Source organism: Pleurodeles waltl, chromosome 4_2 (genome assembly GCF_031143425.1).
Source record: "Pleurodeles waltl isolate 20211129_DDA chromosome 4_2, aPleWal1.hap1.20221129, whole genome shotgun sequence".
Taxonomy (NCBI): Eukaryota; Metazoa; Chordata; class Amphibia; order Caudata; family Salamandridae; genus Pleurodeles; species Pleurodeles waltl.
Genome location: NC_090443.1, coordinates 834,193,577 through 834,218,425, shown reverse-complemented (window position 1 = coordinate 834,218,425; position 24,849 = coordinate 834,193,577). Strand labels below are relative to the sequence as shown.

The 24,849-nt window shown below is 41.0% G+C and overlaps 1 protein-coding gene across 2 annotated transcripts in view; it reads right to left on the bottom strand.

Moving 5' to 3' along the window:
• The window catches only part of LOC138293366 (FRAS1-related extracellular matrix protein 1-like), an 892,846-nt gene that overhangs the window by 775,898 nt on the left and 92,099 nt on the right, over nucleotides 1-24,849 (bottom strand). For both annotated transcript variants that reach the window (XM_069232561.1, XM_069232560.1), the window contains exons 4-7: nucleotides 22,753-23,066; nucleotides 10,676-10,875; nucleotides 3,381-3,704; nucleotides 3,127-3,235 (exon numbers count right to left, since the gene is read on the bottom strand). In XM_069232561.1, the coding sequence (XP_069088662.1) occupies nucleotides 3,127-3,235; nucleotides 3,381-3,704; nucleotides 10,676-10,875; nucleotides 22,753-23,066 (947 nt within the window). The remainder of the gene's footprint in view (nucleotides 1-3,126; nucleotides 3,236-3,380; nucleotides 3,705-10,675; nucleotides 10,876-22,752; nucleotides 23,067-24,849) is intronic.

Below are 24,849 nucleotides of genomic sequence, written 5' to 3'. Positions count from 1 at the left end.
TCCAGGAGGTCGGATTGGACTGGCAGGTTTGTCCCGCTGAAGAAAATCTTCAGAAAAGATACTAAGTCCGAAGGTAAACTTTTGACCTAGGCCTCCCGCGAGCTGTAGCCGATCACTGTTACCGTCCGCTGGCCCAGCGGAAAAGTCATAATAGGGAGCCAGGAATGCCGCCGGCAATGGCGGTAATCTGGCTCCCGCAGCCTTGGCGGTCTTTTTGAAAGACTGCTGAGGTTGTAATGAGGCCCTCTGTCTCCTAAGTTAAGCCTTGTCGCTCGTTGACAAGCTACCAAGGGTTGAGCTGGGTTTAATTTACTGAGACCTAACTGGACCTAAGTGGAGGTTAGTGGCCTATTGCTAAGTGTATGTACCTACCTGCCCTTACCAATAACCCATTTTCCAACAATTAGTAACATCATTGATGACATCTGAAGCTACATTATTGATGACAACACTGTGCGAAGCCAGGTGCTTGTTATAAATTAAATACACAGAATGCATATATAAATAAAGTAATCTATTACTAATAACAACCAAGCACTCCAGCCAACTCAAGTCAGGCTCTTTGTGCTAACTGCTAAACATCTCTGAGCGAGTAGAAGGGAACATGAAGGTAAGAGTAGGATTTGTGCATATGTATATGTGTATCAGAGCCTGTGATAGTGACTATAGTTTTGATTACATTCCCATGGAAATAGAGCTTTTTGAATCTTTAATAACCTTTTAAAGACTCCCAGAAACTTTCCTGAAGTTTGAGTCATTCACATTGGCTTGATTCTTGATGCTCCATCAAGGTGGGTATAAGGTTTATGTTGGGACTGAAAAGTGCTAATCTCTATCTTAATTCTTAAGTAGAAAAATGTTGCACATATGGCAAAAATTGCTAGTGGCATTAAACAGCCTGGTCCAATTCATGATCCATGTTTGTATTAATTAAAAATCCATTTAGCAGCTTTTACAAAACATCTAAAAACAGTAGTTAAATTATGTAAAAATATAGATGTCTTCAGAGCTGGGTTGCAGCATAACATCTTTCTTGTGTAAACCTGGGTTTATGCATTTCATCCAAAGGGGGGTAATCGTCTCATTGTAAAGAACTGCCACCCTCAACCAAACCCGTAGAGCCTCGCTTCCAGCCCCTTCACTAACCACCACGCAAACACCCTGATGACGAACCAATCGCCATGGAACAAACAGCCATCATAGGGACCATCTACTCCAGGGCGACAATGGACCCCTGCCCCCACCACATCTACAATACAGATGCTTCCCAAATCAGCTAAGTACTCACATGCATCCTGAACACATCTGTCTACTATGACTGAGGAGAAACGGTGGCCTTCATTCTCCTCAGCCTCTCAGTGGCTTTTAACACAGTCTCCCACTCAACCCTGATTAGAAGCCTACACGAAAGAGACTTTCAAGGACCTGCCCTCAACTATATCTGCGCCTTCCTCACTGGAAGGACACAAAAAGTCAGCATCCCATCCTACATGTTGAAAGCCAAGAAACTCACCTGTGGAGTCCACCAAGGATCGTCTCAGCCCAACCTTACTTAACATCTACATAATGCCACTGGCTGACATCATAAGATGGCATGACCTCAACATACTCTCCTACACAACTGACACTCTCCCTGTCGAACAAAAGCCCCGCAACAAAAAAGAACTTCACCTCCTGCATAACTGCAGTAGCACCCAAATGCCTCAAACTCACCTCACAGAAAACTGAAGTGGTGATCTTCAGCAGGAAAATCTCAGCTTGCAATTCCACTTGTTGGCCAGCAGATGTCAGCACCACACCTACCCCCATGGCCCACACCAGAAACTTAGGAATCATCTTAGATGACAAGACCGACATGACACCCCAAGTAAATGCAGTGTTCTCCACCTATTTCCACATCCTGAGGATCTTATGAAAAATGTTCAAGTGTTTACCAGGAAACATAAGGAAAATGGGCACACAAGCCTTGATAACCTTCAACCTTGATGAGCTCTATGCAGGAATTAACAAACAACTCCTGAAAATGCTCCAACCCATCCAAAATGCAGCTGCAAGACTCATCCTTCCCCGCTACACCCACACCTCAAAGAACTTCACTCGCTCCCCCTACACTAACACACCCACATACGCTTGCAAAGTACTACACAAAAAAGGCCCCACATACCTCAACAGTCACATACATCTCCACCAACATCCCTGGCACCTCCGTTCAGCTAGACTCTCATTAATACATGTACCCCGCATACACAAATGCAGTGCCGGAGGATGCACCTTCTCGTACATCTCCCAAAGCATGCATGGCCTACTACAGCACATCAGAGCATCCCCTTCGAATAAGTACACTTGGGAGATAGCCACCTGCACAACTCCAAAGCGTCTGGATACCCTCATGGGTGGTTAGCGTGCTATTCAAATAGTCATAACATAACATAACATTTCCTTTCCTCCAACTAACTAGCCTTTAGGCATAAAAGAGGATTCAAATAATGACAGATCTAAATCATTCTATGTGAGTGTCACATTTCACTTTAGTTAATTAGACCTCTCCATGAAAGCTAAGCAAAAATAAACATTCTAATTGCGATCCAGGTTCTTTGTTAGCTGCACCTTGCAGTCAACACCTTCACAAATCTCTCACTTCTAATAGAAGGTATTTTTAACTAAACAAAACAATTTGTTATAAAGCTCTACACGTGATTAAATAGTGTTTCTTCTGTTTACCATTAATAAGAGTACAGTACAGTATTTCACTTATTGCTTCTAATAAGCATTTCGTTTTTTGAAAAAAAAAAAACATCTATTACAAGAGCAATGCACCAAAATAAACATCGAATGTTCAACACACTTAAATGGTAACGTTATATGATACTACATTGCCATCTCTGGGTTCGGGTGGTTTTGACAAACCACTTGGCTTTCATTGTCTTTGTCACCAGAATATCTAAATAGTAACATAGAGCCCGGTTACGATAGTTCAGTGGAGACTTACGTTCTAATCATTTTCAGAACTAACAATAGCTTCTTCGTTGATAACAAATATGAGGAAGTGTTTAAAAACGAGCTACATCCTCCTATCAATTTGTTAAAGCCATACTGTCTTGATCGGATCAAAGTATTTCTACTTGCCCATGTTCCACGAAACTCTGGGAGCATTTGTCTCTGCTGTTCTGATTGAGAAATGGACCGTAATAGGAGGACTGCTATTAAAATGGCCATCAATCGCTTCAAACTCGACCTGGTGAAGACATCAAATAAAGAACATATTACAATAACGTATCAATGCAGCATACTTCAGCTATAAACAGTGAGTTACTGCATATTGACTACCAAATGGCTGTCAAAATACGAGATGTGCCTATAGACATGGAATGCCGCCTCACCTCATAGTTCTGTCTCTCTGTGTGTGTGACATTGGGTGGCTGGTACGCAATGTTCATTTCATACAAGTCCTGCCATGTAAAAGATGTGATCGCTTTGGTGTGGTCATCTAGGTGGGTGATATAGCCCTCTGGTGGGGGTTTGGTGATGCTGAACACTAATCTGTTTTTTGGCGTTTCGTCGTCTTCTGCATCAATAGCGGCTGTTGAGAGCGGGGTGAGGATGAACTGGTCAATCTCTAGGATAAACATGGACATGAAGGCAGCACGGGGCATTGTATTTGGAACAGCCCCTCTTATCTCTACTGGAATCCAGACATTTTCAGTCTAGGAAGAGAAAACAGTGACATTGTTAGCAGACAGTGAACTACAAAATGTCCAGACCTGAAACCCTTCTCCACAGCATACGTCTTAGAAACATAGCCCTAAGCAGGTTGCAAGTGGTTATAATATTGTTGTAGTGTAAGGTGTTCTTTATTATCTCTAGATTCAAACAGATTTCTTTTATATATTCCGAGATTTATATAAAAACGTGTACAAACGCAGAATTAGATCCTCATTATGCATTATTGAACCCCAGTATTTTTTAAGTCATTAAATGTAAGCTCAAAGAAGAGAGTAGAAAATATAAACAACAGTATGATGTACACATCCCTTGATAAACAACTCCATTTATGCAGGGGTAATTCATGAAAGACCTAAACTGAGCACTCTCATGAAAAAAAAACTTGCTTGAATCCACTGGCTACTTACTTCACTATTGCTCTACATCCCCAAGCTGCTGGAGATGGCTGTCATTCCCAACTCCATATGCGTGTAAACTACTACACTCAATGCAGCTGGGTTACGTCTTACAACAGCTGTCGATAATGTTTATATAACCGAGGATGAAGAGGACGCTGGAGCGCTGATGCATTTGTCTCTCTCTGGCCCCTTTGCGATCTCTGACTATTCATTTCTACTCCACCGTCTGTTTTCTTACCATAGGTCGCCACTGTTTAACTTTACTCTCGTCTTGTCTGGTAAATCCAAATGGTTGAACTGGGTTATTTTCATTAGTCACCGAAACTATTCCGTGGGTATGCAACAGTGATCAATATTTTTTCTTTTTCTTTTTTTTCCCAATTGTTTTTATTGAGTTTTGTCTATTAACATAGTATAAGTCATACAAAGGTATGTACATTTATATGCAATCGCTTAGAGCACTTACACAATCAATTGTTATAGTTCTAACTGATTGTACCGGTGTAAGCATATGCCCTATGTGTGCATTAGGAGTTTTGTGTGTGTTAACACTGCTAAGCAAACACATAATCCAAGTCGTGGGCTTAGGCGAAGGGCATGAATGTACTTGGAAGTGGGACGGAGTAACTGCGACAGGTATCCAGTCAAATCAGGGCCAAATGCATGTATATAATCTGGGAAGGGGAAAGATGTGCTTCTGTCATAGAATCTCTGAACACTGCGACACGAGACCTATACCGAAGCCCCCCCATGGCCTCTTATTGGGCAGGTAGTTCTGCTTCAGTGAAGCTTTCCACTACATCACTCCACTGCTCTGCCACGGGCTTCCTGCAGATGCCCTTAATTTCCTCTAATCAAGATACAGCTTCCCTTGCCAGCATCCAGTTTTCCTCTTTATTGCAGCGACTATGAGGTGGACCGACTGTAGTCTTCCAATGTAGTGCAAGGTCCCTATAGGTATATCCACAGTCAGATTCCAAAACCTCTTGCCCAGCTTGCAATATGGCCTGGCAAGTTGTATTCTCTGTTCAAACTCTTTAAGTTGGGAGAGTTTCCCTCTGCGTAGCAATCACCTAGTGCCATCAACTTTGCCATCGCTGACTACAGCATTTGTTGTGATGTGAAAAGCCTCACCTGGATGTGGGCAACTCTTCCGGGGCAATGCGGTGTACACAACTAACAATTCTTCAACCTATTAAGAGCATCCTTCCAGCACTGAAGAGCTATATTTAGGAGTTTTGGTTTCCACACCCACTGAGTTTTGTTCCTCTGCAGCAGGGCAGGCAATGCACCTTCTCTGTGTTCTTCCCCCAAACTCCCCCACATCAGCCAGACAGGAACCTGCGAGCCATCTAGCCAGCCACTGAAGCTGTGTGCAAAATAAAGTGTTCTAGTTTGATCCTCTGAGTTCTCCCTCCTGAGTTAGTCACTGTTGTATGCATAGAGAGACCTGGTTAAACTAACTGCCCTTTAGCAGCAAACTGAGCAAAGTGACCAGAGACTGAAACCAGCTACGTAGGATCCACACCAGTAAAGCTGCAAAATAGTGAAGGATATACAGAGGAATGATCATCTTCACGTGACCCCCAAATATCTGACGGAACTGGGTTCTCAATGAATTACCTGGTGTTGCACTACCTACGGGGGCTCCCAGAGTCCCTCTGACTTGGGAAAGGTGCTGGTCTTCCTCCAGTTAGTGCACAACCTCAATACTAACCCAGCTTTTTCCAGTATGACCACACTTGATGGGATCCCTGTTTAGGCTTCTTTCTGATACAGTAGCATATCTTCTGCATGCAGTGACACACGGTGCTCCTCGTCTCGCAGGCAGATGCCCTTGTTCTCCCCCTCCCACCTCAGAATATTGGCCATTGACTCAATTTCCAAGGCAAATATCATCGGCAAGAGTGGACAGCCTTGCTGTGTCCCTCAGTGGATTGTGAACGTTTCTGAGATGTATTGGCCTATGCGCACCTGCGCCGATGCAGATGTATAAATAAGGGCTACACCCAGGGACATCTTGGTCAATAATTTCTCGCTGTTTTACCTCTGCTTCTCCCCTTTAACTCAATTGACTCAGAAGAATCAGATAGACATACTTTTCAGCAATCTATTTGTAATCTGCGCTATGACACCTTAAACTCCTCTTCTTATGTACCTCTAAAGGTAACAATGTCAATGGCGAAAAGCATGTTGACGCCTAACCCACCAAAATCCGAAATTGCACCCATTCACAATAAATCCTGTGGATTGAATAGTTTGCTGTGACCTCCATTGCTAGGCGATTGCTCTAAATCAGTCCAATCACACTGAAATCTAAATACAATTCTAATAGTTATCCCTGGAAGCCCATATTTCGGCAGACACTAAATCAGTTTTTTTTCTACCCAACAACCCCATGGAGAATTTCCCCTCTTCCATCTTACGGTAATAGTTGTCAAAGTATTTATTGGATCTAGATTGAATTATGGCATCTCAATTTACGTGGGTCTATCGAAAAAGAGCATGCCTACCTACAGATAATACATACTGCAATTGTAAGTATTGTATTCACGCTGGGGAAGTTCGATCATGTTTCTGAATACCAGAAACAAATGTATTGTGCTCCAGTCAGCAAAGGAATACAGTTAAACCACCGGAATGCTTAATAAAGTACTGGACAGTTCTGAGAAATGTGTAAAATATTTTCAACCTAGTGCGTCAGATCACTAGGCAAATGTTAACTAAATGTCAAATGATCCAGACTTACTAAATAAGGAAGAAATCTTTTCAGGCAGAAACATCCATCGTTTAGAATTATTTGCCGAATACAATCTGCTTAAATTTAGGAAGCTCGTAACATATGACCTTAAACACAATAGTTTCACAGTTTGTTTTCTCTTCCATAAAGCAAGATATCTGTGATTTCCTCTACAGAGCTAGGACACTGTGTAATATTAGTGGTATTGGTTGGGCACGTTCCAAAATAAAACCCTAAATAAATAATTAATCATTATTCATTACATTTCGAGTACCTCCACTTTGCCAAACCTGAAATTCTGTTACATCTTTTACTTTTTAGTTCACTACTAGCAGGATCGGCAAATAAATCATGACTAGAGCCTGAGGTGCTAACTGCCAGTGTCTGGTGCATACTTCAAGGATTTTTCCTACCTACCCTGTTACTTTCACTTATAAACTTCTTCCACATTACTCTCTCAAATCTGCCAATTTACAAGGTTTTAAATTTGCATGCACTCAATTATTTTCCAGCTTGGTTGCCAGCTGTTTGACAAATCAAATTGAAGCCACACCTGGATATCACAGCTGGTTCACTCTATAGTTTGCGTAGTATTCCTCAAGTTCAGGTTTGCTTACCTGACAGCTTCACATAGACAAGCTATCTGCGAGTGGAGCAGCAAGGAAGCTTGCCTATATCTTACATGTCACATCTCCCACCCTCAAGGAGTGGTAAAATTATGTATTAAAATCTGTAATTCAAAAGCTTTTACAGTGGGAGGTTGGAGTTCCCACCAACATATGATCTACTACTTGTCAGTATTGACAAGTCTCCTCTTCGGACCACATATGAATCGAAGCTTGTCTGTTGTAGAATAATACTGTCAGAGGCAGGATAGAAAAGTTGTGCCTTTGCCTTGTTCCAGGAAAAGCTAAGGTAAGGAGGATGCCTTGTGGATGCTGTTTTTTTTTTTTGCCAGAGTTGTTAATGTGAACAGTAAAAAAAAAGATGAAGAAATTTTCAATAATCAAGTTATTTGACTTAATATATGAAGGCAGAACAGGTTTTAGAGCCAAGGATAATATAAGCAAATTACTTTTTCACGCCAAGTGGAATGTTTTACCAATAAAAATGTGTCAACATAGTCATATTCTTTGAGCTCATTCTTACCTGATGCAGCATTCCAGGCATATAGGACTTAGTGCTCCTACTGTATGGGGTCATCCAATCACCTACAGAACTGCTTAGGATGGGTCTCTGAAGTTAGCAGTAAGTTGCTAGTTGATAAGTTTCAGCACCGTTGAAAAATGCCTTTTACATCTGTTGCTGATTGGCTCCAGCATTGTGGAAAATTCCTTCTCCACCTACAAATGTTTCTTTACACCTCTTGAAGATAAAGACACAATCTGTCCACTGAATACCCCTACAGTGCCAAAGTTTTAGCAAGAGCTTCTACATTCTCCACAGTACAGATACTCATAATTGCTCCAGATCAAGAATTCATTGGAATTCCATAGTTGGCGTATAGTGCAGAAAGCTAGGCAGATTCATGTCACTAATCCATGGAGTATGCTGTGTCATTGAAAAATTCCCACAAAGCAGGAGTTTTGGGGACAAAACATGACATTTCCATGACCGGTATAGTCAAAGCACCCAGCATTACTTTTCCAACACTCTTGTACTCAAATCTACATAGTCAGTTGACCCGTGGACCAGAGAGGGCAAAGGGGAGGAAAAAAAAGAGAAAAAGAGCAGGCCCTGAGATGGAATGGGGAAATATGTAATGCAGAATGTGTAGCACATTTTGTTCACATGGTCATTCCTAAAGCCAAGAGGATGGACTAGCAGAGCATAAGCTGCACCTTTTGCCAATCACAGGATGTAAGGGATAGAAAGTGAGGGAACTATGAACTCAAAGTATCCACATTTTGTCTGTGGAATTCAAGATGATGAACTATACCCACAGTAGCTGAAACACCCTTTATCTGTCGAAATTTTATTGAAATAAACAATCACAAATCGCAGTAGATTCCTTGGGAAATCTCAGATTTAATCATAAAGCCAAACCTCCCATAGAAAGCACTGACTATAAAAGCTGTAATTGCCACAGAATTTACATTGTCAGCTCAATACTTTGCATATTCCTACTAAATAAATACTGGTGGCCTTTGGTGCTCAAGAGTCCGATCTCTCCTACACATTCTACCATTAGGTCAGTCGGGTAGCCCATCCCCATCTCTGATGAAAGATTATAAGAGATCAGTGGATGTCTTCAGACATCAGTTGTCATGAAGGTCTTTTCCTCAGCAGCCGATCTTCAATCTGGTTGTGAAGGGTAACATAGCTTCACAGTGTCTCATAGGTTTTCTAGCCCTTATAGGCTGATTGTGGGTATCCACACAGGGATAGCATGAGCAAGGCACACCAGAAAAACCTTAGCAGTCATTTCAAACTTAGTCTTAGTCAGAAGTGAGTGGACAACCTGCAGCTCCACACTCTGGATGCACAACATATTAACAAGATCCACTTGGATCCATAATCGGAAGATGATTTGACAGACTCAGGGCAGCTCCAGCTTCAATACAAAAAGTAATGCAACAGGGCAGATGCTAACTGCCAGTGTCTGGTGCGTCCTTAGAGTTTAAAATTCGAATTAACCTGGCTGAGGTGCAGTATCTCTCCTCCTGGCAGAGTCTGTAAAGGTTGTCTCTACAATGCAATGTTGGGGCCTCTGTCTATGTGCAGCAGCCCAGGTGTTCACTAAGTCCCACCCTTACAGTCTCTAAACAATGCAGAACAGCAAAGAAGCAGATTGGGGGGCTGGGGACTTATTCTTTGTAGGCAGCATTAATCCTCTCCTTTGGAAATGAATGTCTTTACCCAAATTTAAATGTTCATGATTGAGTAAGGGTAGTCCTAACAACAAGTTCACCAGTAGTGTTCATCAATGAAACGTGTTACCAGTCTCATTCATTCCAATGTTTATGATGGGTTTCACCAGACATGACTGCCTGTCATGTTTGTGAACAATACATTTTTTCAAAAATATAAAAAGAAAGGGTCTTCGGCTGCTCCAACCTTTGGAATACAGTTTATTCAAAGAGGCAGGAAGACAACTTCCCTTAGTGCACCTGGGGGCTTAAAATGTGAAGAAGCAGCAAGCTTCCAGACCTTGAAGATAATAAAGGCTAGGGGCAGCAAATCCTATCGAGTATAGGGGATAGAGAGACCAACAGAGGTTCTTTCCTTTAAGGGAAAAAAGGTTGTCACAGGGAAGCGCCAGTCTACAGTTTGGGTGATCTCTCAAAATCAGAAGGTCTTCAACCAGTTGGCAAAAAACAGGGGGATCTTTGTGGACAAAAAAACATGGTGGAATGGTACAACTGAATAATGTTTAGGGGACAGTGCTTAAATGACACACAACAAACACTGAACAATCACATACTTCAATAGGAAAAGAAAAACACTAACTCAAAAAAACAACATACTTTTAGTCGATTATATATACTTTAAAAGCATACGATACCCAAAAAACGAACAACAACAAAAATGATAGATTAGTACATAGAGGCAAAATCTCAGTGGGCAAATCTGTTAGTAATCTGCAAGTCAGAGGGTTGAATGGGCAATATCGCCCACATTTGTAGCATGCTAAGAATAGCACAATAAGTGACTTTGATGTTTATAGAGCTATATTAATTAAAGAATGTAGAGGATGGTCTATGTATGTACTAAACACAACATATTATTAAAATGCTAGATTTCATTAAGAAAAAGAGTGCCCAAGAATATGAACTTCGTTCATGATAAAATCAAGCCAATGTGACACCCTTACCTGTAATTGGAATCTACTATTTTCATCTTTGATTTCCACTTGAATTGGAATGTAGTCAACAGCAGGTGATGGGGGACTCAGGTGCTGATACTTTATTCCCATCTGTAGGAAGTCCTCACATTTGGCCTTCAGCAAGTTTATTTGCTTGAACTGAGAGTGGCAGGCTTTGTTGCTGGGGCATGACCTGTCGATGTGTCTTGCTAAAATAAAACAATATTTATCAGTATGCTTGATATTTTGTCATCTAACTTTCATTCAGAATCCCTCATTTTAGTTATTTGGGTATGCTACAGTCAGAAAAAGAGCTCTTTCTTAAGTAGGGGCTAAATATTTACTTTGCTATACGATTGACTTAGCTTACCCATATATCTTTGTTTCCTCCAGACACTGCAAGGTTTTTACATAGACTTTCACTGACTGACTTTTCAAAATCTAACCGTGGAGATTTCAGTTTTCCTTAGCAGAAAATCCTTTAATGTCACAACAGGTTTCAGATCTGTTTACAAATCATGTAACTATGATAAAATTGGAATCATCACGATATCTTCTAAACCAATATGCAGTTTTTATTTTATTGGTAGAAATGATACAGCCCATGTAGTTCACTCCAGCGAATCAGCTGAAGAGATTGCTCAAGGCGATAGTGGGATAAGAAATATAAAATACTATACTTGATCATGGGAAATAGTTAACCCCCCATCTTTAACCAATACACGTGGATAGATGAACAAATAATAATATGCTTAATAGTGCATTAAATGGGAAGGAATTTTGGATAATTTTGTCCTGAATGATGATGACACGAGGTAAACTAGTAAGACAATTAGCTGAACATGTGAAAAACAAGTATTATTGCATTGATGTAGTGACAAGTAAGGGATGTCAACAAGAAGGCTTGTAGTATAAATTTGTGCACTGATATTTTTTTTTTATTTTTTTTAAAGGGTGGTTAAAATCACTGCGGGCATCAGCCAGTGTATTGTACAACACTAGGAAAAAATTGGCATTATAGTATTAAAGTAGGATCACACCATGTTGGCTATGTCCATGAACACCAGAGAGCTTGAAAGATCAACTGCCTAAACAACTAGTGGATGGAAAGATGCTCCAGTTGGAGGACTCAACAGATGAGGATGCACTGCTCTGATGGGAAGAGATAATAGAAAGAACCAAGGACCACATCTCAAGATTTACGAATGACGTATGCCCAGTTGAGATCTTGGATTGTGACTCAGAAATGAAATCAGTAAGACTCCAAAGAAATGGAAGATGAAGTACAAAACATAAGCGCCAAGAAAAAGGAAGTAGCATGCCTCACTGCACTCTGCAAACTGTAGTAAGATGGCCCTGCAACACACAATATGGGAAAGAAGCTTGCCGAGACAAGAAGTGAAAACTTTATGTCAAGTATTTACAACCACAGTATATTCCTTAGTTACTAGTGTGAAAAAATAACGACTTTTTCATACAGGATATCTAAGTAACTCCAACAAAACTAATACAAATGGTGAAAAATCTGATGTTTACTTGCAAGAAATGAAATGCCCTGGAGGGAGATGATATGCACATTTCTATGGAATTTTGGGGTTTGTAAGTATTCTGGAATGATATATGTGCACGTATTAGCTGAAATACTTTAAGAAACGATTGGGGTAAGCCCCAAACTTATTTTGTTTGCCATTGTATATATTGGCTTGAGAAGCCGGAGCTACAATATGCAGAAAAACAGTTATTTTCCCTAATCCTGCTGGCAAGGAGAGACATTTGTAAAAATGGATGGTAGAAAGTACTGCAACCTTCCTTGAATGGAAGAAAGGGTTGATAAATATAAGTGAAGTGGAAAAACAGGTAACAAGACTTAAAACGAAAAGTCCATTCTGGAAACTAGTGAAAAAATGGTTTAGTATGGGAGATGGGTGATAAAAAGTTCACTGATTACACCATTAAGATGTAGGATTAAGAAAACATCTCAGAACTCTCGAATATCTGCAGAGAGATGTCTCTCTCTCTCTTTCCTAAAGAGGTTGGTACACGAAAATAGAAAGTAAAGTGAAAGAATACATCTAATGGGAGTAAAAATGTTTTTTTTAAATTGCAACGTGAAGGATGTACATGCATTATCACCCAGGGAGGGGGCCTTTCCAGTACCCTTTCCCCAGATAAGGTGATGTTATGCCTAGCCTTCCTAGGCTAAGTGCAGCTGGCAATTTTGAGATTACAACCACCTTATCATGTGATATTGTGGGTGCATAAAAATATGCATGTGTAGAACATATTAGTTCTTTTGGCAATATTCAGAATATATCTTGTGGTACCATGGCCAGATCATTCCCCAATAATAAAAAACTGATAGGACTAATTCATTGTACTTGAGAGACCCAAATTGCTTTAAAAATGGAAACAGAAAAGAATAGAAGTTGACTGCAAAAAAAAAAAAAAAAAAAAAGGTCTACAATTTCTCCAGGGTAAATGTCAAAAGTTAAATTTTTAAAGAATGTATTGGGGCAAATTATACTTTGCTTATCAGTATGATTTTAAACAGATACATGAAATAACCATGTTTTGCATGGTGCAACCCCAGATTTTGCAGACCTTACAGGGACACTATCTGGTCCCATAGAGCCCTGTTCGGTGACAGCCTGCAGCCTTGCCCCTCTGGAAGAATTTGAGCTCAAAAAAGAGTCTGAATCTAGACATTTTCCCCAGGCAAACATTCCAAAAGGATCTGGCTGGCAAGGGGCAATCTCTAGGCATGAAATTCAAATTTATCCCACGCTGAGCTTTTGTGCCAAAAGTCAGTGGCTTCACAGAGACCTTATCTGGCACATACCTGATCACTTGGAGCCCTCGATGACTGCTGTCTGCTACTTTGCCCCGCTAGGGTATTTTGAGGAGCATTTCAGAGTACAAAGGGGAAATTTTTGACCATGTCAAACCTGGTCCCTGTATCTAATGAATACATCAGTTAAGATGTAGGATTAAGAGGGCATCACAGAAAGCTTGAATATCCACAGAGAAGTCTGTCTCTCCTAAAGAGCATGGCACATGAAAAAAAGTCATGCAGGAGAATACATCTAATGTTAAGTATTTTATTTTTTTAAGGAGAAAAATTGCAACTTGAAGGATGTGCATGCAACATCAGTGTTCAGCCTTAACTCACACCTAGAAACAGGTGAAGCACAAGCAAATGACTCAGGGGCTCATTATAAATTTGGTGGTACCAACCCGGGACCGCTAAACTCACGGGTAGGAAGCCACCGCCATGGTGGTGGCATCCCCCTTACCCTATTACAAGATTTCCGCTGGCCTGACCAGCAGACATCTTGAAACAGAGCATTTCAGCCAGCCTGACCAGTGGGAACAGTGCTACAAGATAGCACTTGGCTCCCTTAAAGCAAAGAGGGAGGCAGACCAGACCATCGGAATGCGCACTGTCTGCAAAGCAGATATTTAGCATTCCGATGGTGCTGGGCAGGGGGGCCCCCTGCACTTCCTATGCTATGATCGGGACCAGGGTACCCCCTGCGGCCCTCTGCACTTGTTCTCCACCAACCTTTGCATGGTGGGGAAACCACCATGAAAAGGCTTGTGGAGAACAAAGTTGTAATCAGCAGGGCGAAAATGAGTTCAGCGCCGCCCTGACTGATTACTACCAGGACTGCCATTACCCCGTCGGGATCATGAATCCTGGCAGAGACTGTGGTCATTTGGCGGTCTGACCACCAAACTTGTAACGTGGTGGTCGGACCGCCACAGCTGTGGCATTCCCGACCGTCACCACGAGGCTGGCGGTCTTGTGACCACCAGCCTCGTAATGAGGCCATTAGCCCTGAATGCTTTTTGGTGCTATTTTGAACCTTAAAATTAAAAAATTCGTAACTCTAATTTCCCTTACTGGATTTTTGTTGTTTTGCTGCCATTAAAATGCTATTCACTTTATGTTTCGAAATTGGTTTGGAATTCTTCTTGTGTTGTATTTTGGATTTATCACAGTTTTGGAACTGCCTAAATACATCACACATTGCCCTAAGTTAAGCCTGTCTGCTCTGTACTATAGCTACCAGGGGTTGAGCTCAGCTAATTTAGTGACGTTGAGGGTTCATCTAGTCCCTTCATCTTTCAATAGTAATCTCAAGATAGTGGCCTTGCACCAATAAAGTTAAACCAAGGTCATGTCTGTGAAAATATTACGTTAGACTTAGATGGAAAAATGATTTCAAAACAGAGATTGTTAGCCATTGTGTCAAAACATGGTCTCTGTAAGATGCTTGGAGGGTGAATTTGACTAACCCGTAGCAGATGAGACATTCATATCAGTAGAAAGCATCCGAAAGGAGGATTGTACTGATGCAAAGCAGGATTCAATGTGTGTGTTTGAAAATAAAAATAGCTATCATCCAATGTCCAGCTGATCAACAAGATGTGACTTCATAAAGACTATGTTTTTTTGGTTAATTCAAGTCACAGGGTGTGAGTTCATGATGAATAAAAAGGACAGACCTTCTTCAAATGTAGTTACTTGTCCCTGGTGATTGTTTTATAGCATGTGGCTCAAACAACTGGATCCCCTACAACATCAGGCCATTGAAATGTGTAACATCTTTCATATCTACAGTTGCCTTTCATACTCAGATGTGATTCTTTTAGGCAGAGCTATGCTAAAAGGGACAATGGTTAGATCATTTATATGTACAGAACAGGGAAAGAAACATTTGCAACTTCCTCAGATCCAGTCATGTAGTCTAATCCAAGGCAATGGGCCTGGGGTATGCAATATATCCTCTTAACTGGAGGACATGGTCTGTGAAGCAGTTCACACTGCACATCTTCTGTTTAGCACTGCTTGTCCATGTCTTTGCATGTCCATGTCTAATTCAGTGAACAAAAACCTTCTGTGAATTTTGCCTGCAATGCAGACTTTCAATTTTCTGACTATTTATGACTTCACAAATCTTTGGCAGACTGGTCTTACAAGCAGTTGATGGCCTACAGCTATTAATACACCCATCAAAAGGGATACAGGGTACTGAATACCAATTAGTGCCCTTTGTCATATAGATGTTCATCTCAATAGTCAATCACCGCAACTGTTCTGCAAGAGGCCAGATCCTGCTTCACTAGCTACAGATACATTTAAGCAACTGACCAGCTGGTATTTTAATGCTTTTCCTCCTTTCGTCACGATATCCAGATATATTGCTCAGATCTTTAGGAACCAAAGATTATTTGTTTTCCTAACCCTGCTTTGGAGATCTCAAGTTTTGTTCCCTAATGTTCTGGAACTGCTAGTAGACATTCACATTCTTCCTCCATTTCATCCTCAATTGTTTTACAGCTCTCTCAACATGAGTAATGAGCTAATACTGTTGGACTTTCCTCAGTCAAAAGCATGAAGCCATTTGCGTCAGTCTGGTGTTTCCAAGGCCATTCATCATCTGTTTTTTACTTTTTTAAGGAAATCTTGGTCATCAGAATTAGTAAAGTTTACAATTCAGCATGGAGGTCTTTGAGTAGCTAGTGCTTGGGAAGGGGTAATGATCTTGTTTCAGTAGATGCCACTTTACTTTTACACTTTTTAGGCTCTTTCAGTTATAGATCAGCCTTCTTTGCTGAACATTCAAAAGTAGATGATAAACCTGTTGGGGAACATTCCTTAGTTTGTAGGTAATTGAATAATGTTAGGGATTCCAACTTTTTCAAACCTTGTCCTTCTGCCCTTTGAAATGTTAATTCTGTCTTACAGCAATTTAATGGAGATAACAATTCCCTAACACTTAAAGAGTTGTCTGTAAATCGTACCATGCATTGTACTTGAATTCATTTGATCCCGTACCTGATGATGCCAGAGCTCCTGACATCTGTTCGTGACAAGGGTTTTCTCACCGTTAGTAGAATAACAAAAATTACTTATTTTCATGAACATGCTAAGATATGGGTCTATATATTTGAAAGTAAACATGATACAAACTGGTCTTCCAAGAATGTTTCCACCACAGTTACTAATTTTTTTCCAAGAGTCCCTTGGATCCCTAGCTGTACCAACTTTGGCCAGCTGAACGAAGAGGTTCATGGCATCAGCAGGGTTAACCCTCAAATCTTTGGGGCCCATTCAGGCAGAGAGAGACTATGACTTCTAGAGCCTTTTCAGCTAGTGCATGAAAGGAGGACAATCTAAGATCAGCCCATTGATGAATGGTAGCTGAACTGAAAGCACTACTGTGGAAACCAATGGCTCACATATATTCAACAGTTGTAAATATGTTTTAAACAAGAATGATATAATCCTAGATCTTGTTATAAACTGCAGATATTCCTAACTGCTATATAAAACAATTTTAATAATGAAAAGTAGGTGAGTATTATTTGTCCACTGTCTTTTCACAAAAGCCAATGTCCACCCTACATAAAGGATTTTTAATGAAATGTAAAAATGCTTCTGTTTCAACTCCATTTCACTAAGCTCCTGTTCTTTAATGAAGATTTGTTATAGGATAACGGGGGGGGTCCTGTTTCTGCTAAGGTTTTTCTTCTGAGGTTCTTCCTCTGGTTCCTACTTGGCTTCTGAAAAGGGGAAGTGACTGAATAAGTGGACTCTTGTATATTCTATGGTTAGTTCTGATTGATTCTACATGTGTGTGTGTGTATGAATGTATGTGATTTTCCTATAGCATAAACCTAGTCAAACAGCAGTGGAGTACTGTACAGGGCCAGTAACCAGAATAAGGTCAAGGGCTTGGAGAGGTAGCTGATTTGTGGACTGTTAATACATTGTGATTTTGTGGTCTCTAAACATGTATGTCTTCAACTCTTTTCTGAATTACTTCTAATGTCTTTGTATTTCATTCAAAGAATCAAATGAGAAGTGCAGTTTTAGTGTGGGATATTAAAGTTCAGCATGATTAGAAAGCATAAAAAGTGATTAGTTTAAGGAAGTGAAAAGCAGTATTTTAGTGGCTTCAGAATTGGGCCTTACCTGCAGAGCTGAACAGGAATCTACAAAGTGTGGATTGAGCCTGTCTGTATCCAAGGACATTCTGGATTCAGAAGCACCCCTCCCTGCCCTGCAGCCTGTGCTTGCTGATTGGCCCTCTAGCTCCCAGGCAACCCTGAGCCATCTTGTCACACCTGCACTGTCCCTTTTGTGTTTGAGTTTGTGGAGGGAACACCAAGATGGCAACCTCCACTTTGTGACACCAGCTTCTCTGTGCCCTAAACAGTCCAGTGAGCAAAAGACAAAGAAGTTGGTAAGAACACATACTTTGTGCTGTGTATTCTTGACATTGAAAAGGGCTTTTCCCCTACCTGTGATTGTATTTTAGTGGCTTTTGAATTGGGCCTTATCTGCATAGCATAACAGGAAGCCTCAAAGTGTTGATTGTGCCTGTCAAGGAGACTCTGAATTCAGGAGCACCCCTCTGCCCCCTACCCAGCAGCCTGTGCTTCAGGTCACTTGCCCTTATATAAGTTTTAATGGTTGTTGCATCCATGCTTTGATTAAATGTTAGGATTTCTATTGAACTAAGGGCTTAGGGTTTATTCTGATTGGCTGTTAAGGCTAGGGTTCTGATTGGTTGCTAGGGCTAGGTGTTCTATTGGAGTTAGAGCTTAGGGTTAGAGTTCTAATAGGTCTGGGGTTCTGATTGGTTCCAAAGGCTAGGGCTGACTAGATATAGAGCTTAGGCTTGATCTGGTAGATAGGGCTAGAGTTGAGATTGGTTGAAAGGGTCAGGTCTCCAATTGGTCCTCGGGCTTTAAGCCAGGGTTCTGATTGGGTAGGGTTAGGGTTCCCATTGGCCAATAAGCCTATTTAAGCCTAGGGATCAGTGTGTCTCAGCCCGTCTCAACCCCGGTGTCGAGGCTAAGGGCGAAGAGGACAAGGGCAGTTGCCTGTTTGGGCCGTGTTGGGCCAGGTTGGACCTAGGGCCAAAAATGCTGCCCTTTTTACCATTTACTGGCAAACACCTAAAGCCATCCAAATCAACAAACCTAATAACACACTCTCAGCAAATGCACACTTCTCACTTACTACCAACAAACCATACCCACACTTCAATATCTCAGCAACCACTACAAAACCCCACAAAACAAGTCTATTGTTCAATTCACCCTTCTACCCCAGCTAGCACACTATGGCACCTTCATTCTCACACAAAATACCACTCTGTCCTATAACACTAACAAACTCACACATCACCAACACAACACAAAGCAACATTATACATAAATTTAATGCATGCAGACACACACTACCTATTTATATAGAACACTGGCTCTATCATCTACTTCCTCCTAACAGACCCTTTTCTATCAGCATCAAATCTATGCTCAGCCTTCCATCATATCATCCACCAACACCCTCCTCCTTTTTTTTACCAAAAAAGCACCCAACCAAACTGTCTTTACACTCCACTCCACCATGCATACTACCTCTTCCAGTGTTCAAATCTAACACAAACTCAAAACGCGTGTCCACCCATTCTTACACACCATACACACCCTTTTCCAAAACACATCACCACCCTCTTTACCCCTCAAACTACACACACTAAACATACCTTACATATAAATCCTTCTCAGAAAACTACTACATCAATATCTCCTCTCACTACTTAACAAAAGCAAAACATATCACACACAACGGCACACCAAAATCTCACACACACACTTTCATAATACTTTCCGGCACAAATTAGAAACATACACCCACTCCCAACCCTATAACTACACAAATAACATGCATCGTAAACCATCTTTACCCAACTACCCCTAACCCATAAACATTCCTTAAAAAGAAGCAAGCAAAAAAAAAAAAAAAATGACACTCTTCACAACCTCTCATCTCCATGTCTATTACACAAGGCGACTCAACAAAAACACAATGCACCATGTCACTCTCAACCACTGTGTCCACCACCGACACACACAGACCCAACAAAATGTTTTTTAAGCCTGCTGGAGGAGAAATACGATATTAAAAAACAACACTATTATGACCCTCATACAGTTAATGCCATCACTAATGACACACCTGCTACAAGTTCAAAATATACTGCTCACTCTTCTAGAAAACAAAGTCACACGACCACCAAAACCCAATCCCTAAACTGCCTGCTAATAAATGCTCAACTACTCTCTAAAAACAAGCAACACATCTACGACCTACCCACTGACTCCCAACCTGACTTACTGTATATAACTGAATCATGGTTGAGAAATAACATGCCTCCTGTGTTGCATAAACCCGTTCCTCCAGGCTATCAAAGTATCACATAAAATCATATAGGCAAAAGAGGAGATGGACTAACTGTTATATTCAAGAAAACAATAAATCTGACAACATTTCTATAAAAGATTGTGAGGCCATCATCACCAGATGGAAACCTAGACCAAATTCCTCCTGTAACTTACTCCTCCCTTACAGAACACCACCTAGCAATGCAACATTCCCAGACACATTTCTAGACCTAGTTTCACACCTTATAACACTACACTCCAACCTATGAATTCTTGGGGACCTAAACATTTGGTTTGACAAACCTAATATGTCCCATCTAAAAACTACTATCACTGGCCTAGCCACAACGAACCTACATCAGATCATACACAAACCCACACACGTCGCTGGACACATCCTAAATGTAATTTTTGCAAGTCCAGAACTAGTTACTTTTCAAAGGATTACTCCAGTCACATGGTCAATCTATCATTTGGAAGCTTTCCTACATAAAACACCACAAATCAACAAACCTAAGACCACCTTACATGTATCCACCTATCGATCGTGGAACAGCTCAATTCTGAATACTTAGAAACACAATAGCCAACACAGATCTAGACAACACAATAAATTCAGTTAAAAAACATGGAGACTTATTTAGACCTAGTGGATGAGTTACTCTGTCACAATGGTGACGGATATCCCCATTGCCGAAATCTAAATCCCATAGGACATAATTGGATTTAGATTACGGCAGACGGTATATCCATCACCATTGTGAAAAAGTAACCCATTTGCCAAGTTCTGAATCAGATTCTTAATAAGTGGCTACAGGAATCTTTCGATATCCTTATAACACTAAGAACAAAAAAGGACAAAAGAAAACAAGCACATTGGAGAAATACAGAACTAAAAAGTCTAAAACAACAAATTAGAAGGTTGCAATGAACCTGGTTCGAAACAAACAGCAATCAAGACAAACTTCACCTATGCAAACTTAACAGAATGTACAAATCAACATTCTAAAAAGCTAAAAGAGGTACTATTCAGACAGAATTTAAAATGCTCGATATGCAAATAAAGAAGGAACTCATCCATTACTCAAGAATTCACAGAAACTGGCAAATCAATACACAACCAAAGCAGACATGTAGTACTCCTATTTAAAATAAAGGAACATCCCCAGCACTAACCCATTTCCAAAAATCCCCTTCAAGTGCAAGCTAAACCAGCCTCTGCATTCCTTCAAACAAATTTCACAAATTGAGTTTATGGATCTGGTCAAAGCAAGCAGGCCTTTCATCGGCCCTTCTGACCCTTGTCCACCACACATTTTCAAGAACATTCACCAGTAAGAATAATCATCAATAATTCTCTAACTACTGGAATCTTTCCGGAAGACATAAAAAGGCACACATATGTGCATTATTAAAGAAAACAAATATGGACCCGCATGACCCAAACAACTACAGACTGCTGAATTTCTATGGTTTCGTATGAATAAATTCAGAGCCTAACTATAATGTCCCTGTAACAGTTGTTTTTTTCAGTGAGTTTCTACGGTTTTTTAAATTATATTTCCTAACTATAACGTCCCTGTAACCTTTTTCAGTGAATCTCTACTGTTTCTTTAGCGTAAAGTAATTTTCATTACTAAATGTTAATCCAACCACCCCCGCGCACGGTCTTTGGCCGTCTGCAGTAGTGGTTGGCCACAGAGCCTGCAGTCAACCTCTAACAACCCAACCCTGCACTGCACACGGCCTTCAGCAGTCGCAGCGTGGCTGGCCGCCGGGCCTGGCCTGGGCAGGGCCCTGTGGCTAACCCTTATAACCATCCAACCCCGCAAGCCCCTCCAGGCCGATCTCGGCCCCAGGAACCACATCCCACAGGGCTCAGCCTAAACATTGAAATTTGTTTGGGGGCATGCGAAGGGTCCACCACCCCAGGCCAATCTCGGCCCCAGGGATCCCATCCTCCAGGGCCCGACCTAAATATTTAATTGTTTTTGGGGGAGGACTGCTGCATGGCCCCCTTGTCCAGGCCATTATTGGCCTCGGGACCCCATCCGCCAGAGTCCAGCCTAAACATTTAATACATTTTTGGGGAGGGGGCCGTGCAACCACCCTACCTCGCTGCAAGCAGAGTGTTTGCTGTGGATTGGTGGCAGCTCTAAAGCTGCAGTCAAGCAACAGCAAACAGTTATGTTCAGGGGGTGGGCACCCCAGGGCATAGCAGGAGCTGCCCTTGGGGGTGGAGGCTCCTCGGGGGGTGCCACACTGGGACGAGTCCCAAGATGGCTGCCCACACTGCCTGGTTGAAGTTGGCAGCCAATCAAAGCTGTGCATTTCCATGCACAAGCTCATCATTATTCGCAAAGTCTTCGGGGAGGATCCGCGGCCCTAGATATACAGGTTTATTTTCCCTTTAATATCTCCAAAACTGTTAGATGAATTTACACCAAATAAGCGAAAGCGTAATCTGCCTACTGAAAGCTAGCTTTCTGTCAAATATGGTGTAATTCCGTCCAGTGGTTTGAGCTGTAGTGGTGTCTAAAGGTCCCATGGGAAACGCAACTTTTTTGGATCCTTCCCTCGCCCCCTTTCTCTTGGCCCCCACTTGATGGATCACTAGGGTTCCAGAGTAGCGTGCTACTTTCTGAAAAGCGCTTCAACGCCTCGTCAGGGATAGTAAGCTCTATATAAATTCGAATACAGTTTCAATTACAATAAAACTTACCTCCATTGCCTTGATAAAATCAGGACTTTCTTTACTATTCTAGTAATGTAAATCTAAATCTACACTCATACAACACTTCCTGCATTGTGGAAATTTTCCACTTTATTAATCATTCCATTACCTTTTCTCTCGTTGTTCTTTAGCTGTGATTCCAGTTCCTGCCCTCTCCTCTGCAGTTTGGCGTCATCTATGACCAGCTGTCCGTATGCAGGAAACAGAAACTCGGATGATAAGAGCCTCATGGTGCAGACGGTCCCTGTCCGAACTTTGTTGTATTTGAATATCAGAAGGTTATTATCCACAGGTTTGGAGGTGACCCCGAGGAATTCTGGAACCTCTAAGTGACTTTGTACAAAATGAACAATCCCTAATTTTGGATCCACAATCTGCACTTGAAAGAGGACAGTCTCTACAATAGTCTCCATAACAGTGAACCTGAATGTACAGAAAAAGATTAAAAAAACAAATGTTACTTGTTTAAACTTTGAATGCACTTTTGGTTAAACAATACTCTATTGTCCATAAGGTTAGAATGCATGCAGCTGCAGTTTAAGGGCTCGCTGGCAGATTGGGATCATATGGTTGGGTCAAGTGTGCTCTCAACTTTAAATAGTGATTAGGAATGAAAGGCAGCAGGCAAAGAAGTTGATAGTGTGTACGCTGTAGACCTTGCTTTAAAATAATTTATGATTCTTTTGGTTTTAATAAAAGACCACCAGGTGACCATGTTGGGTCTAAGTTAGCTAAGAACTTTTCATTCTTTGTTGGAAGTGATTTTGTGTTTGGATGGATGATGTGCAAGACCTTAGAGTTTGGTTTCTCATTTCACAAGGGTACAGACGGTCCATTGCCCAATATGTTAATATCAGTTGGGCTGCTGGAAAGAATCACTTAAGAACTTGGTTAACTGACGTCAATGTTATGTTTTTTTTTTAAACGATGTACTTGTTGGCAGTTTACATTACTAATGTAAAAGATCACTTCACATCGACCCTATGGCTTTATTGATGTGTTGCTAGTGTGAAATTTGAGGTGGTTTATCTGGTGGGTTTTCCCATTACTGCTGCCATATTTTATGTATTTACATGGTTTTTGTGGTGCTAAAGGACCACTGAGGATCGGACAGTGGTGTCTGACAGTTCCAGATGGATCTGAGCCAAGCCAGACAATTTTCAAGATACCACGTTATGAAACATTTAAATGCGAGTAGTTTTAATCTGAATTAATTACAAAATTGTGTTTATCATGAACATCTGGCATGGCTGCAGCCCTTCTATATCTATAATGGACACCCCAGGCAATAATGGACGAAGACAGACAGCTTAATTCTAACTGCTAGTGTTTGGGCACGTCCCGTTATCCAGAAATAAGAGAAAGAGCTAAAAGGGAACGTTCGAGAATCATAGTCTGAGAACAAAAAGAAGGTTTTTTTAAATTCTAATATCATTGATCATCAGAACGAACCCAAGATCAGAAAAGGTCCCCAGTACCATGGATCCCTTAATACTCACATTGCGTCCAGTTACATGCTCAGCATCTGCTGAAACTTAGCCCTCAGTGTAGCTGTTTTAATCACAGTTCTTTTCATCTGTAACTTATTTGGTTTCAAGCATTTGGGAGTACACTTGCTAGCCGCTTTGCATTAATATTATTTTTCGTGGTAAAACCACACTGTTATATCGTTGGCATTTTTATCCCTAGCAAGGTACGCATACTTTTCCTTGGCTAAATAGTTTTAGTCTAAGTTTTCATTCTACTAGGTTAATGTATTTCATGGCAGTGCATTTTCACTCCGACAAGAGAATCATTCATTCGGCTTTCAATCCCTCGCTAGATTTCTTAACTTTTAGATGACGCAGTGAAAAAGTGCAGAGAATGTGAAAATATGTTTGCGATAGCCGTGGTTGCTAAACAAGGTGTGGTTAATTGGCTGCGGGGGTTCTCATTTTAACAACCATTGAAGGATGAAAGTCAGTGTCAGTCAGTATTGCTGGGATTTGCGCCTCTGACCTGCAGGCTTCTCGGCACAAAGACTCTGCCCACTGAGCTAAAACATATATTTTTAAAGGTTTTTGCTAATTTGAGGTATTATCACGCGTGAGAGGAGGCATTTGCAATTGTAGTGTCATTTAGAACACCAGCATAAGTACGAGTTTTATTAATAGCTTCATAGCCTGAAAGAGAAAAAACAGCTTTGAAAGTTTAAGACACATATAAA